This window comes from Symphalangus syndactylus, chromosome 3 (assembly GCF_028878055.3).
Source record: "Symphalangus syndactylus isolate Jambi chromosome 3, NHGRI_mSymSyn1-v2.1_pri, whole genome shotgun sequence".
NCBI classification, from domain to species: domain Eukaryota; kingdom Metazoa; phylum Chordata; class Mammalia; order Primates; family Hylobatidae; genus Symphalangus; species Symphalangus syndactylus.
This window is the reverse complement of record NC_072425.2, coordinates 31852189-31868848: the sequence shown is the minus strand read 5'-3', so window position 1 is coordinate 31868848 and position 16660 is coordinate 31852189. Positions and strand designations below refer to the sequence as shown.

Below are 16660 nucleotides of genomic sequence, written 5' to 3'. Positions count from 1 at the left end.
ATGGTGATAGCACTGTCTTCTGCAGTGGCTGCTGGAGATAAGCCAGTCTGTGTAAAGTGCCAAACAAACAGCACTGCCTTTTGTTAAGCAACAAAGAAATAATTAGTTCTCACTGCCTCCCAGGCCTGCACACAGGAGACATATCCAAAGCCTGCAAGGATGATGCCAGGCCAGATGAAGTGGAATTTTGAGTCCTATCTTATAAACACTTAAAATCAAGAAACATTTTTATTAAAATTATTGTTTTTTTCAAGACTGATTGCATAATCTTTGGAAGATCCTGGAATCAAGAAAATGACCACAAGTATTTTCTCACTACTGTTCTCTGCATTAGTCCTGGTCCCAGGAGTTCTAAGGGAATGGAAGCTGCTCTCAAATGAAGAATCCCTCAGGTGCCATGAACAATGGAAAGAAGGGACCCTCCCACCTTCTCTGCATGGCTTCCTAGACTGCAGGACTAAGCCTGCAGGAGCAAGAGGATGACTGGACTGGTCCTCAGAGAACCATCATGCCCCAGGGATGGGCTAGGACTACAGTGGTGACTTTCTTTGAAAGCCTAAAAGTTCCAGGGTTAGGTACCAAAGGGAGTAAATACGCCACAACGTTTTGTGCACGTTAACTGACCCAGATCTGTAAGACTCCTACCCTTAGATTCCCAAAAAGGAGCACAGATAGCCCTTGGAACCAAACTCAATTTTTCTCCATGGGCTGGAGTCAAGTTTCATTATAGACATTTATTTTAGTTTTATTTTCAAAGTCACTGACCTCTTGTATCAGATTTAAGGCAGAGAAGAAGATACATGTCCCAGGACTACAGGCCAGGCTGTTAACTGCACTGAGATTTAGATGGTGTAATCTCCCTTGGTTCTACCAGGGAGACCTCAGCCCAGGTCTTGTTGCCAGGGCACAGTTGAGTGCTGGATTCAGGTAGAGGAGGGCTCTCAGGTCAGTCTGAGAGTTAATGAAGAGATTAAAAAGTCTGGCAGAGGACAGGACTCTTATAGGTGACTGGCTGGAGGGGAACCTACCAGTCCTTCTTCCAACTTGCTGCTGAAAACCCAGTGTTTTTGAAGACAGGGTTATGATCCTCTTCACCAGGTCTGGCGGGGCTGGGGCTCAGAAGGTGGCCAACCCACCCTCTGAGCCCAAATATTGTTCCCAGAATGCTCACCTTGACCTCACCCTGTGGCTCGCCTAGACCCAGGGTTGGCTGTGCAAAATCATGCTTAGGGAAGGGTTGCAGAGAAACCTTTGCACCAGTTTCCTGGGTCTTCATCCCAGCCAGTCAATGTCATCGTCATCATCATCATCTCCAAAAAGGGGTGTTGGGGGCGGGCGTCCCTTCATGCTCTGATAAAAACAGGAAAGAGCAGTCAGTCCTCACTTGTACCTGCACCACTGGACTTTCCACCTGTGAGTGGAAGCAATCCAACTTCTGTTCCCAGCTCTGGGTCGGAAAGGAGGTTGTACTGACAGGGCCAACTCTGAGGCCAGCAAACCTAGGCTTCCAGATAAAGCTGAGACCAGCAGGCAGAGAAGGGAGGCAATCTTTCAACAGAGACAAAAAGACGAACTTTGGCTAATCTCATCATTTATTTATGAAGCACATGTATTGATTTGACAGATTTTCCTCTCATGCAGTAACTTACACATTTTGTGTGGAGAAAGAAGGGTCAAAGAGGAAACACTGGAGCAGGAGAAAGAAACAGAAGCAAAGCAGCCCTGAGAGAGTGAGAGGAAGTGGGAAGAAGGGAGGTTGGGAAGAAGACAACCACATATGGAAGAACACTGTTGTTGTGACCTAAGGTGGCCTAACTGGCTCTAGGTGTGATCCCATCATTTGAAAAAGAGTTGAATTTGAAGGCTTGGCCAACTGGAGAATCCTAAGAGGTGAAGAACACGGAGCCACAGCCTCCCACACCTCTAGCCTGACTGGCACCACCCTTGCTCCTTCCAGCTAAGGTAGTGGGGGTGGAAGGGACTGATGGGCCATGAGAGACCCACTCTTTTCACAACTTGAGCTCCTGGCCTTTTGTCCTCTGGATTGGCAAGGGAACAGGACCTACCTGGCTAGCAGGGATTGATGCTAGAGACAGGCACGAACTGAATAGTCTCTACTAAGGCATTCTCTGCTCTGGTGAGCAACTGCCAACCAGAATCCATCTTCACAGGGCCAGGCAAAAGGGAAGGCAGCGTGATGTGTACACAAGTCTCTGGGCTAATCCCATGTCACTACCAATTAACCAGACCTCGTACTTCTCTCTGGACATCAATGAAGTGATCTCTAACTCTGACAGTATAGGATTTTCAAGTGTGGCTCACAGCTTCTGTTTTGTCCTGACTAAAGTTCTGGCTTTACATTTACTAGCTATATAAGCTTAGTTAAATTATTTAATCTTCCTGAGCCTCAGCCCTCTGATCTATAAAATGGGATAAAAGTACCTACCTCATTGGGATTGGTAGATTGAGAACATTTGTGAAGTCTTTTTCAGGGTACCCAAGAAATACATGTTAACTTGACAGTATTGGTACTAATACCAATAAGATACTCGCTAATTAAAAGCTTCCACCTATATTTAGGGCAGTCACTTAGAATATAGTCAATTGGGTTTTTTCCCCCTTTTTTCCTTTTTTTTTTAGGGCCGAATTGGTATTCTGGATTCTCAAATGAAAATTCAACTCTTAGGCCGGGCGCGGTGGCTCACGCTTGTAATCCCAGCACTTTGGGAGGCCGGGGCGGGCGGATCACGAGGTCAGGAGATTGAGGCCATCCTGGCTAACACAGTGAAACCCCGTCTCTACTAAAAAATACAAAAAAATTAGCCGGGCGTGGTGGCGGACACCTGTAGTCCCAGCTACTCGGAGAGGCTGAGGCAGGAGAATGGCGTGAACCCGGGAGGCGGAGCTTGCAGTGAGCCGAGATTGCGCCACTGCACTCCAGCCTGGGCGACAGAGCGAGACTCCATCTCAAAAAAAAAAAAAAAAAAAAAAAGAAAATTCAACTCTTGGGAAGAAAGGCTAATAGAAGGAACTGGTACATTCCCCAAAGGAACACAGGCAAGAGGGAAGGGCTTTGGTACATACAAGCTGGAGCGTAGATCCATCACAGCTCTCTGCTCAAGGTTTTGGCAAAAGGCAAAATCCACTCTGGCTGATACATGAGGGGACAAAATTTGCCCCATTCACCCTCATATTTCTGTCCTTTGGATGGACTGAGCCTGAAGCCCACCTATGTTCTCCATATGCATTTCAGAGCAGTCAAAATGGCCTAGGGACAGCCAGAACAGTTGTAACCTAGCACACTGGGGAACAGCAGATGTGAGAACCAGGGTTCTAATTCAGTCCCTATCAGTGCCCTCCTCTCCTGGCCTTCACTCTTGTTCTCTGTTAAACGAAGCTATGCTATTAATACTGAACCCATTTTGTGCCCAGGGATATTGTGATGACAAAACAAGGCAGCAGGAAAGCAGGCTGAGTAAGTGGAAAATGCTCAGCAACAGGAGGTCTTTACAGGAGCCTGGGGATTAGTCCTAGCTTTGCCATTAACTCACTCTGTGGCTTTGGGTAAATCATCATTTTGAGCCTCAGGTTTTTTATCTATGAATAAGGAGGCCAGGCAAGATGATCTTCAAAGTCCTTCCCAAATCTAAAATATAAATAATATCCTAGCAGATTTGGGGAAAACTAAGGCTTTAGCATTCCAGTGTGGGACTAAGCAGCTCAGCTTTCTTCCTCTGAGGGGACTAATTCCTGCATGGACAGAGACAATGATTCTTTCTCAAAAGTAAAGTGGTATGTGACCGTCCCCTACTCTGCTTACAGAGCTGCGCCCTCCCAGCCCAGCCCCAAGCCTGCTCCCACAGGGCCCTGCACACAGAGTCCAGGGAGTGGGCCACCAACAGGCTCCATTTCTCTTCTCAGAGCCAGTAGGGAGGAGCCCCCAGGTGGCTGTGTGAGGACTTGACAGTGCCTGGGATTTCCTTACCACCTCGTCTTCATCCTCCTCCTCAGGCTGTGCTTTGGGCCTCAGAGCTTTCAGAGTTGCCCCTTTAAACAGTTCATCCTCTTCATCCCCAGAGAGACTGAAGGAAAATCAAGTCATAGAAAATGTTATTGTTCCTGCTCCAGGTCACAGTACCCACCACCTACAAGGGTCACCAGCCCTTGGGTAAGAATTCAACAGCGTTGGTGACTGCTCAGGAATTCCTCCCACCTCCGCTGCCACCATCTCTTCCCACACCCTACAGTGGCCTCCTAGTGCGGTTGGCCCCCTCCAGAACCTACAGCCAGAGTCATCTTTTCAATGTGACCTTCTCAGAATCCTTCCCTAGCCACCCTATCTAAAGTGGAACAACTCCTTTAGAATAGCACGCTGTTTCTTTTTTAAAAGGACTTATCATACTTTATAATATATAAGCATGTATTTGTTTTCTCCACTTGACTGTCACTCCTTAAACTCAAGAACCAAACCTGCCTTGCCCACCACACTATCACAGTACCCACCACACTACCACAGTGCCCACCACACTATCACAGTACCCACCACACTATCACAGTACCCGCCACACTACCACAGTACCCGCCACACTATCACAGTACCCGCCACACTACCACAGTACCCGCCACACTACCACAGTACCCACCACACTATCACAGTACCCACCACACTATCACAGTACCCGCCACACTACCACAGTACCCGCCACACTACCACAGTACCCGCCACACTACCACAGTACCCGCCACACTACCACAGTACCCGCCACACTATCACAGTACCCGCCACACTACCACAGTACCCGCCACACTACCACAGTACCCGCCACACTACCACAGTACCCGCCACACTATCACAGTACCCGCCACACTACCACAGTGCCCGCCACACTACCACAGTGCCCGCCACACTACCACAGTACCCGCCACACTATCACAGTACCCGCCACACTACCACAGTGCCCGCCACACTACCACAGTGCCCGCCACACTATCACAGTGCCCGCCACACTATCACAGTGCCCGCCACACTACCACAGTGCCCGCCACACTACCACAGTGCCCGCCACACTACCACAGTACCCGCCACACTACCACAGTGCCCGCCACACTACCACAGTGCCCGCCACACTATCACAGTGCCCGCCACACTATCACAGTGCCCGCCACACTATCACAGTGCCCGCCACACTATCACAGTACCCGCCACACTATCACAGTACCCGCCACACTACCACAGTACCCGCCACACTACCACAGTACCCGCCACACTACCACAGTGCCCGCCACACTATCACAGTACCCGCCACACTACCACAGTACCCGCCACACTACCACAGTACCCGCCACACTACCACAGTACCCGCCACACTACCACAGTGCCCGCCACACTACCACAGTGCCCACCACACTACCACAGTACCCGCCACACTACCACAGTACCCGCCACACTACCACAGTGCCCGCCACACTACCACAGTGCCCGCCACACTACCACAGTACCCGCCACACTACCACAGTACCCGCCACACTACCACAGTACCCGCCACACTATCACAGTACCCGCCACACTATCACAGTACCCGCCACACTATCACAGTACCCGCCACACTATCACAGTACCCGCCACACTATCACAGGGCCCGCCACACTATCACAGTACCCGCCACACTATCACAGTACCCGCCACACTATCACAGTACCCGCCACACTATCACAGGGCCCGCCACACTATCACAGTACCCGCCACACTATCACAGTACCCGCCACACTACCACAGTACCCGCCACACTACCACAGTACCCGCCACACTACCACAGTACCCACCACACTATCACAGTACCCGCCACACTACCACAGTACCCGCCACACTATCACAGTACCCGCCACACTACCACAGTACCCGCCACACTACCACAGTACCCGCCACACTATCACAGTACCCACCACACTATCACAGTACCCACCACACTATCACAGGGCCCGCCACACTATCACAGTACCCACCACACTATCACAGGGTCCACCACACTACCACAGTACCCACCACACTATCACAGTACCCGCCACACTATCACAGTACCCACCACACTATCACAGTACCCACCACACTATCACAGTACCCGCCACACTATCACAGTACCCGCCACACTATCACAGTACCCACCACACTATCACAGTACCCACCACACTATCACAGGGCCCGCCACACTATCACAGTACCCACCACACTATCACAGTACCTGCCACACTATCACAGTACCCGCCACACTATCACAGGGCCCGCCACACTATCACAGTACCCGCCACACTATCACAGTACCCGCCACACTATCACAGGGCCCACCACACTACTGCAGTGCCTACCACAGAGCCTTGTACTTGGTAGGTGTTGTTGAATTAATACATTAACTAATGAATAAAGACATGAGTAAATTAGTCTCTGAGGGATGAGTTGCCAGCCCTGGAAAAAACACAGACACTCACCACAGATAGCCACCCTGTCCCTGAAGCAGTGCTCAGAGGAACATACCTGGAACGCTGGGAATGATGGCTGGGTCTGAGGGCTGCTCCTGCAACTGTGGAACCTGTCTCTGTGCTTGACAGCTCCTCGTGGGGACCGGTGGAGCTAGTGACATCATCTTTCTTGAGCTGTGGAGGCTGAGGCTCTCCTGGGCTTTCAGGCCCTAAGCCCAGTGGGTCCCCCTTCTCGGGGTCTGAAGTCAGGGACAGTCTTGTGGAGCTTTCTTGTAGCGGGACATCTGGTGCTACTTCCCTGACACAGACCTTTCCTGGTGGGTTGTCGGGCTTAGCTGCCATTGGGCTGGCAGCAAGTGACTCCTCACACTCAGAGTCCACAGATACAGGGCCTGGGGGCTCAGGTGGAATTGAAGTCGGGGGCCCCAGAACTCTGTGGGATGGGATGCAAGACAGTTCGGGTGGAAGGGAACCATCTTTTATCTCTGAGAGTGTCTCCGCTTCTGAGTCCCCTTTCCTTCTGTGTACACCATCCTGGGAAGTGGTGAGGGCCTGAGGAGGCAATGGGACAGCTTCCTCAACCACCTGCTCTGAGGGCACCATGGGGGACTCTGGCCTCTCCCTATTCAGGGGTGCTTGAGGCTGCCCAGAACTGGCTGAGGCTGGCTGCTCCTGGGAAGGTCTCCGTGGCCGCTCTTCTGCTTTTTCTTCTTCTTCTTCACTGCTGCTCTCTTCCTTCTCTTGCTCCTGTTGGTTTAACAGCTGAAGAGTCACCATCTGTTCAAAAACCAAGGAGGAGATGGTCACTGAAAGGAACACAGTAGCCACTCCTAATTCTTATTAACACTACTGGTCATCTAGTTTAAATGACTTTGCTTCTTTCCTGTTAAAAGAGGCTGACCATATCTGTCAAGTCACTCTAGGCATCCTGATTACTAAGGAACAGTCCTGAATAATTTTCTTTTTTTTTTTTCTTTGGAGACAGGGCCTTGCTCTGTTATCCAGGCTGGAGTGCAGTCGGGGGCAATCATGGCTCACTGTAATCTTGAACTCCTGGCTCAAGTGATTCTCCTGCCTCAGCCTCCCAAGTAGCTGGGACTACAGGCACACGCCACCATACCCGGCCAATTTTAAAATTTTTAATTTTAGTGGAGACAAAGTCTCATTATGTTGCCCAACCTGGGCTTGAGCTCCAGGCCTCAAGCAGTCCTCCCACCTTGGGCTCCCAAAGTGCTGGGATTACAAGCATAAGCCACTGTGCCAGCTCTGAACAATTTTTTATTCATGATCCCTTAGAAGGTACTTAAGCAACATAAATGCCCATTACGATGAAACAAACGACAGCTGGCTGGCTGTACCTTGATCGTATTCATGATGGTTCCCAGAATGGTCCTGCCATTGTAAGATTCCTCCAGCTCAAACTCTCTCCGTAAGGACTGGAACACCTGGTTCATGATCTTCTTGACCTGTGTGAACATCAAAACACATGCTGCCAAAATCAAGTCACTAAAGGATGCATTAAATTCCAGAGAGGTGTATGGAAGGCCAAAATGAAGCCATCTTAGATCTCTACACTGGGATACCGCTGGTCATAAGCAGAGACACTGAAGGCTGTCACTGTGGAGAGGATGATATTAAATAATGAGCAGCACTTTGACAGAAGGGCTAGTCATAAGAGTTACCTATCAAGGGCAGGCAAGCTGTGGTCTGTGTGCCCAAGACTGCTTAAAGACCATGTCTTGATGTCCCCCTCCCACTGTGAGCACCACTAGGAGCTGCCATAGGCTCTAAGGGTCAGAAGCCAGTGGATGCTGGGCACACTCCCCAAGCCTCATTCCTCTTCTGTGGTTAGAGGCCCTTCCTATACCTGTCAAAACCTCAGAAAGATAGGGTTCTTTTGGGTTTGCCACTTAATATATAAGTATGTATTTGTTTGTTTTCCCCACTAGACTGTAAGCTCCTTAAACTCAAGAACCAAATCTGGGCCGGGCATGGTGGCTCATGCCTGTAATCCCAGCACTTTGGGAGGCCGAGGCAGGCGGATCACAAGGTCAAGAGATCGAGACCATCCTGGCCAACATGGTGAAACCCCGTCTCTACTAAAAATACAAAAATTAGCTGGGTGTGGTGGCACGTGCCTGTAGTCCCAGCTACTTAGGAGGCTGCGGCAGGAGAATCGCTTGAACCTGGGAGGCAGAGGTTGCAGTGAGCCAAGATCGCGCCACTGCACTCTAGCCTGGTGACAAAGTGAGACTCCATCTCAAACAAACACCAAATCTGGTTCATTTTAAAGTCACCAGACAAGTAAAACATCACTAAAGTTAGAAAAAGAGCAACTAACACAACATACTGGCCACGTTCTTTCTGAATGCTTGATATAAATGGCTTGCTTCTCCTTTGAAATACCAGCTCACCTTCTCTGAGGGGTCAGATGCAGGAGCTTCAACCCCAGACATCTGGGACTTGTTCTTCTCTAGTTCCTTGACGTGCTGTTCATTTTGCTTGGTGAGAGCTGTGATTTGGGCCTGGAGGGCTAAACACTGCAAAACAAACGGACTGTGGCTGTGGCCTCAGGAACCTGGATTACCAGGTGAAGGTCAGAAAACCCAAGGGGAGGAGAACCACCCCAAACATCAAGTCTCTCTTTTTTTTTTTTTTTTTTTTGCATATAATAAAAGACAATTTTGTTTCAATTCTTTTTTTTTATTATTATACTTTAAGTTCTAGGGCACATGTGCACAATGTGCAGGTTTGATGCATAGGTATACATGTGCCATGTTGGTTTTCTGCACCCATCAACTCATCATTTACATTAGGTATTTCTCCTAATGCTATCCCTCCCCCAGTCCCTCACCCCTCGACAGGCCCTGGTGTGTGATGTTCCCTGCCCTGTGTCCAAGTGTTCTCATTGATCAATTCCCACCTATGAGTGAGAACATGCAGTGTTTGGTTTTCTGTCCTTGTGATAGTTTGCTGGGAATGATGGTTTCCAGCTTCATCCATGTGCCTGCAAAGGACACGAACTCATCCTTTTTTATGGCTGCATAGTATTCCATGGTGTATATGTGCCACATTTTCTTAATCCAGTCTATCACTGATGGACATTTGGGTTGGTTCCAAGTCTTTGCTTTTGTGAATAGTGCCACAATAAACATACATGTGCATGTGTCTTTATAGTAGCATGATTTATAATCCTTTGGGTATATAATCAGTAATGGGATTGCTGGGTCAAATGGTAATTCTAGTTCTAGATCCTTGAGGAATCACCACACTGTCTTCCACAATGGTTGAACTAATTTACACTCCCACCAACAGTGTAAAAGTGTTCCTATTTCTCCACATCCTTTCCAGAATCTCTAAACATCAAGTCTTAACCTCACCTAGGTCTGCTGGTGTCCACTCCCTCAGCCCCCACCCAAGACCCTTTGCCTCAGAGAATTCTATCTCCTCATCATTCGATTTCAACTCAAAACTTCACTTTCTCTTTCCCAAGAAGGTTGCTTGCCTTGTTCCTAATCAGGTCAAAAATATAATGAAAAAAGAGTAGGAGGGTAGGTAATAACTAGTCATTTAGACATAAACATTCAGCATTAACAGCAACTCATTCATCTGCAAGATTGCATCCAAGATCTATGAGCCAAAAGTTTTCAACTGGACACTTTAAGGAAAGAAACTGACCTCGAATATGGACTTTCATACCATGACCCTAAGCCATGTCCCATCTCTTTCTTTTTCAGGCCTGATGATCCCACCACACCCCAGTCTCCATCCTATCTCAGTGCCTTTGCCCAGGATGTTCTGCCTCCTTTGTTGCCTTACCAAAGCTATTTGTCCTTCTTGGCTCTGCTCAAATGTCACCGCCTTTGGGAAACCTTCCCAGCTGTCCTGAGTACTTCCTCTTCTGGGCCCCATAGCACTTAACGCCTATCTTTGTTTCTTTGTCTCCCTTTCTTGACTGTGAGATACGTGAGGGAAGGGTTCCTTGTATGCACTTCCTTTAACACACTGGATGGAATACAACTGACTCTCAATAAATATTTGCTTAATAAATGAAGGATCCAATAATAATGGAAAACATGTTCCAGAACGCTAGCACTGTTTTCTCTTTTTCCAGGTCACTGACCTATCACCCCAAATAAGTATGTGAAAGATAACTGACAAGCTAAACAAGTGTGGTTTTGTCTTCTAGCTATTAATAACTTTTAGGCCCAGAAGGATCGACAGGACTCAAACAGCCTGCTTGCCTCAAATTAACTGGGCTGCCTAAACTGTCTGACTCAAGAAAAATATGTACCTTTTCCTGAAGTTGGACCAGCTTCTGCTGGTAGGCGTCTCTCTGCGCGCACACCTCCTGGTATTGCTGCAGGTGCTCATCCTTGGCGGAGGCCAGCAAGTGTTCACATTTTGCTTCCCACTGGGTCTGTAGCTCAGCCTGTACTAAAGACAGCTGCCAAGAGAAAGTAATGACCATATCATCCTTGGGGGTGGGGGAGTGAGATTCCATTGCACCTAGGGAAACCCATCTTTCAAAAAGCAAAAGAATAAGCTAACAGCCCAGATTTAACTGGGAAACTGTTTAAAAGACTCTCATTACTTTTAAAGTAAATGCACTTCTTAAGATGTCATTGGTTGTCAGGACTCCAAAAGGTACTCCAAGCAGACAAAAGTGTGCCTATCTAGATAGGTCCCTGGAGGGCAGGGCCATGTGATCATTGCTTTTCAGGGTCTGAACCCTAAACTTTATAGGTTCAGAAACTTTTTTTCACCAAAATTCCCAGAGGTGGTCAAACTGAGGGCACCAATGCACTCTATATGTATGCATATAAATTTTAAACTTACAATGAGAAAGACTGCTGTTGCACGAACTAGAGATCCAGCTGTGTCCTGCCACTATCCCTGGTTCCCTTCCTGATGACCTAAATCAATCCCTTCTTTTCAAGGATGATAATGTGCCTGAAGGATGGTGTCCGACAGTTGATGGCTGTGGCCTTATCATGTTTGGAATCTTTTTGTAAGGAAAATATTTTTCATTTTTACTTATGTAATTAAATATTAACTAAGCTTTAAAAAAGAAAGAAGATTCTCCATTCGATTCCTGGCTCTCCTGCACATATCTGGATTACTTTTTCTACCTTTCTCCAAAGTGAGAGTATCAGCTATGAGAAATGTCATCCTAAAGGGTAAGGAAGAAACCAGAAGCTTTTCTCTCTGAGTCCTTCACACCTTCCCTCTATTTCCAAAGTGCTTCAGTTTCCCATTACCTGCTCTGCAGCTGCTTGGTCTGTGGACACTCGAGTCTTTTTCAAGAGCTGTCGAAGTTTGTCCAGTTCCTCCTGGTATGACTTGCGAATTTCATCTATCTCCTCCTCGGCCTGAGAACGCTCTTGAGCTGACTTCTTTTTCCTTTCTGAGAGGTTCTTAGGAACAAGAGAACCATCATCAGCTCTAGCTTGTTAACAGAGAATAAAAAGGGATGATGGCGGTGGCAGTTAATTACCTTGTGGGATCCTTACTCCATTTCTGAAAACTTCATTTTTTAGTTTAATTTTCCACATTCTTGGCTACTGGGTGAGGAAAATGGTGACAGGAGAAGGAAAACAAGAAGAGCTGTATCTACCCCTCTATTAAGAGCTAGGGAACATCCTAACTTTAATAAGGGTACAGGAAATCAGACATTCTCATACCCTGATAGTAAGAAAATGAATGGATATACTCTCTTTGGATAGTAATCCTGTGAAAAGTCTTTAAAAACATATGTATCCAGAAATTCCACAAATTGTAATTAAGGATTCAGTAAGTCACAGTCATAAAGAGGCTGTTACAAGGATGGTCACTGTAGTAGTATCTATAGTAACGACAAACTGAAAACAGCCAAGAGGTTAGGAGGAATTAGTTAAAAATAAATAAATAAAATGGAAAAAATCCTAGAAAAAAACGCAATTGCAGACCAAGATTTACCCTCTTAAAAGGCACTGGGCCAAAACAGCTTTACCTAATGAGATTTACTGAAGCCTCGGGAGCAGTTTATTATTTTCATATTTAAATTACTCCAGAACAGACAAAAAGATAGAAATGTTCTCACTTTGTTCACTTAGTATTTCCTGATATCAAAATTTTAATCAACAAAAGATACTACAAATAAAGTTAAAAGACAGCAAGCTAGAAAAATATTTACAACATCTATGACCGACAAAGGATCGATACCCTTAAAAGGGTTTACAAATCAAACTAATAATAGGAAAAAGGATAAAGGACACTAAAGAGAGAATTTACATAAGAAATACAAATAGGTATTAAATATATGAAAGCTTTACTACTAATAAAAATACACATTAAAACAAGATAACATATTTCACCTGTCAGACTAATGAAGATTAGAAAAAGTGATATATGTAGAGTGGGGAAGAATGTGACAAATGGGCTCACTCACATAGTGCTGAAAGTGTAAGCACTATTATTTGAGGATAATCTGGTAATATTTATAAAAATTCAAATATGTAGCCTTCCCTTTGATCCCATGATTCTTACTCATGCAATCCATCATGTAGGAATGCTCAAACGTGCAAAAACAGTTATATGAGAATGTCCATAGGAGCAATGCTTAAAATAATGAAAATATAAAAACATAAATATCCATCGATAGGCAAATAACTAAACAAATTATGGTACAGCCTCATAGTAGGCCACTATGCAGCAGTTAAATACGAGTGAGAAAGATCTCCTTCTTATGTAGTACAAGTCCACGATATTTTCCTAAAAAACATTCAACGTGATACCATTATTGTAAAAAAAGTTCTCAGTATACATACATGTATGTGTGTGAGAGTGTGAATGTATGTTTTCTACATACAGAAAACAATCTGGAAGGATTATACACTTTATAATTGTCACCTCCAATGTATGAGATTAGAGCGGGGAGAATTTTTTTTTTAATTTTACACTTTTCTATATTATTTGTATTTGTTACAATAAGCACATACTATTGTAATTTGTAAAAGGAAAATAAAAATGTTTATTAAACAGCTAATTCTGGCCAACTGGGTTGTGGAGCTTACCTTTTCCAAGGACTCCTTCTCAACTCGAAGGTCAGTCAGTTCCTCCTCCAGGGATGTCACCTTGAGTTCCAGTTGTTTCCGGCTCTGCTTTTCACTTTTGAATTTGGACTGTGATTGCTCAGAGGTTTCTTGGAGCTCTGGGATACAGGAGCAGAGAGACTTCGCTACAGAACCAGAGCTGTAATGGGCTATGTGTTATCCCAGCAGTTCTTTTTTTAAATTATTTTTTGGAGACAAAGTCTTGCTCCATCACTCAGGCTGGAGTGCAGTGGTGTGATCATAGCTCACTATAGCCTCCATTTCCTTTGCTCAGGCAATCCTCCTGCCTCAGCCTCCCAGAGTGCTAGGATTAAAGGCGTGAGCCCCTGCGTCTGGCCCCAGTGGCTCTTTCAAAGCCGCGTGCTTTGATTTCCCAATCCTACCACACGAGCAGCCTCTGCTCACTTCTTTCAACATCACCTCACTGACCAGCAATAAGATTTGTCAAGCCGTCAGCTGACTCCCTCATCAACCCATATTTGTCCCATAGAAAGCGATCTCTGTGTGTACATGTCACCTTCTCCACATACGAAATGGAAAAGAAATGTTCCCAGCAGTCAGAAATGACCTTTGAAACAGATAACTCCCACAATCCCATTTTGGCCACCGTCTTAACATATTGGACCAATCATTGTTTAGTATTAGTCCAGGTTCTTTCTCACTGCTTGAGTAAGATAGTCTCAACTTTCTTGGTAGCTGGGACATTCTACCAAGAATTTGCTTTCAAAGCATCCCTTCTCAAATAAAGCTCTTTGAAATAAATAAAATTTGTTTGGGAAACTTTTGAGACTCTTATGGCTCTTAATTGTCATAAGGCACCACAAAAGCAGAAATGAGACATCTGAACAACATTCAAATCTAAGACTGTCTAACACATTTGCCTCATGTGGGCCCAGTCATGCTCTAAAAGGGAAGAGATGGGCTGGGAGCAATGGCCCATGCCTGTTAATCCCAACACTTTGGGAGAACAGGGCGGAAGGATGGCTTGAGGTCAAGAGTTCACAACCAGCCTGGTCAATATAGTGAGACTTGTGTCTCTACAAAATATAAAAAATTTTTAAAAAAATAAAAGGGAAGGGATGTGTCTTCAAGGTAGCACCTTACCAATTGACATCATTGTTTTTTAGTTCTCTATTAGGCAAATGAACTTTGCTTCCACCCAACTCTGCTGCTGCTCCAGCTACGCCCTGCCCACTAGTCCCATCTCTGCCTTCCATATTTGTTTCCATATACCGAGGTAGAATAATCAACCTGCTGGTCTTCATAAATCTTCTATCCAATCACCATGTCTTGCCAGGCACTGAACTAACACTAATATGGAGGAGAGGACTTTACAAAGATGAGCAAAACACCATGCTTATCAAACTGTGATAAGGGTTATAATAATGCACTATGAGATAAAGGATTTTTTTTTTAAGAGATCAAATGGTCTAGAGAAAACTAGAAAAGATTCTGAAAGAGGCAGATTTTGAAGAGGACTGAAAGCGAATATTAGTAATGGTGGGTATGTCAAGTCCAGAGAATAGCATGGATAAGAAGCAAGACAAGAACTACAGGATGAGCTGAAGAGCAGCCAGCAGGCTTGCTGGTATGGTCAGGGCCAGGATGAACTGGACAATATAATGGGAGACAAGCCAAGCAGGATGGGCCTCCAGTGTCAGGCTGAAGAGCTGCAATCCATCTTCTAGGAAAGAAGAAACCACACCAGGAAGCAACTCTTTTTTAAACTTCCACTGAGTCATGAGTTAGAACAACACATCAACTCTTCCAGGCATTTGAAGCCAATCATAAGTACCAAAGATTTTGAAGCCAACGCCTCCCCAGAGAAAAGGGAACTGTGGCACTGATCAATTCCATATGAATAGTCAGTTCTTTTGCTGTTCCTTCTGTAAAACAATCATGTAGGTTTTATACTAGTCTCCTTTAATTTTTGGTGCAGTCCTTCAGAAACTTCATGAGCATCGTGCCAAAAAGATTGAGAGGAAGAAAACAGCTTAATTCCTTGAGTATAAATGGCAACAATCCCAGCATTCCCCACCTAGCACATACCTGAGAGCTTTGCCTGCACTTTGGTGAGCTGGCCCCTGAGAAGATCTGTCTCCTTCAGGCTTTCTGTCAGCTGCATCTGCAGCTCTGTTTCCTTTTTTTGGTGAGCAGTCATTTTCAGCTGCAGATGAGAGACCTGTGCAGTGGCCGCTGCTAACTCCTCTGTCACCTTGGCCTGAATAATAACAAAGTATGATGTCACTTTAAACATAGGTGTTCTCCATGAAGGTGATGAACCAACCTCACATAACTCTATGTAGACTGAACTAGTAAACAGGGAGTTATGGCTGCCTTCAACCTGCATTAAACCAAATTCAAATTATGGGGGTGGACCATCTCTCCTATACAATTATATTACTGCTACTATTACGACTCCTATACTATTATACCTATACTAGTATACTTAAAATTTTTTTTTTTTTAGAGATGGGGTCTCTCTCAGTCATCCAGTCTAGAGTGCAATGACACGATCATAGCTCACTGTAGCCTCGAACTCCTGGGCTCAAGCAATCCTCCCACCTCAGCCTCTGGAGTAGCTGGGACTACAGGTGCAAGCTACTATGCCTGTCTCTATTATACCTTACATACATTTTTACAGTTGTCTATTTCCTTATTATCATTTGTCTCTTCTTATTGTGTTCACTGTACCCACTTGTTTTAAATATATTTATTCCTTGCCTTATTCCAAAGTCTTTATCGGTTTTATAGATTGCATTTAAAATCTGATATTTTGAGTCTCCTAAAAAAAGAAAATAAAGGCCGGGCGCAGTGGCTCGCGCCTGTAATCCCAGCACTTTGGGAGGTCGAAGCGGGCGGATCACGAGGTCAGGAGTTCGAGACCAGCCTGGCCAACATGGTGAAACTCGGTCTCTACTAAAAATACAAAAATTAGCCAGGCATGGTGGCGGGCGCCTGTAATCCCAGCTACTCGGAGGCTGAGGCAGGAGAATACTTGAACCCGGGAGGCAGAGGTTGCAGTGAGCTGAGATCATGCCACTGCACTCCTGCCTGGGCAACAGAGCAAGACTCCGTCTCAAAAAAAAACA

The 16660-nt window shown here is 45.8% G+C and overlaps 1 protein-coding gene across 8 annotated transcripts in view; it reads right to left on the bottom strand.

Annotated features, from left to right (window-relative positions):
• The window catches only part of FKBP15 (FKBP prolyl isomerase family member 15), a 62293-nt gene that overhangs the window by 3003 nt on the left and 42630 nt on the right, over positions 1-16660 (bottom strand). For 4 of the 8 annotated variants that reach the window (XM_055271375.2, XM_055271378.2, XM_055271379.2 and 1 more), the window contains 9 exons: positions 15618-15789; positions 13530-13666; positions 11736-11891; positions 10769-10921; positions 8889-9014; positions 7833-7940; positions 6530-7251; positions 3986-4082; positions 720-1350 (listed from right to left, as the gene is read on the bottom strand). In XM_055271375.2, coding sequence (XP_055127350.1) covers positions 1273-1350; positions 3986-4082; positions 6530-7251; positions 7833-7940; positions 8889-9014; positions 10769-10921; positions 11736-11891; positions 13530-13666; positions 15618-15789 — 1749 coding nt within the window. In that variant the 3' untranslated portion in view covers positions 720-1272. Of the gene's footprint in view, positions 1-719; positions 1351-1379; positions 4083-6529; positions 7252-7832; positions 7941-8888; positions 9015-10768; positions 10922-11735; positions 11892-13529; positions 13667-15617; positions 15790-16660 lie in introns of those variants that run through there. The other 4 variants (XR_010119993.1, XM_055271376.2, XM_055271377.2 and 1 more) reach the window with 4 other exon arrangements.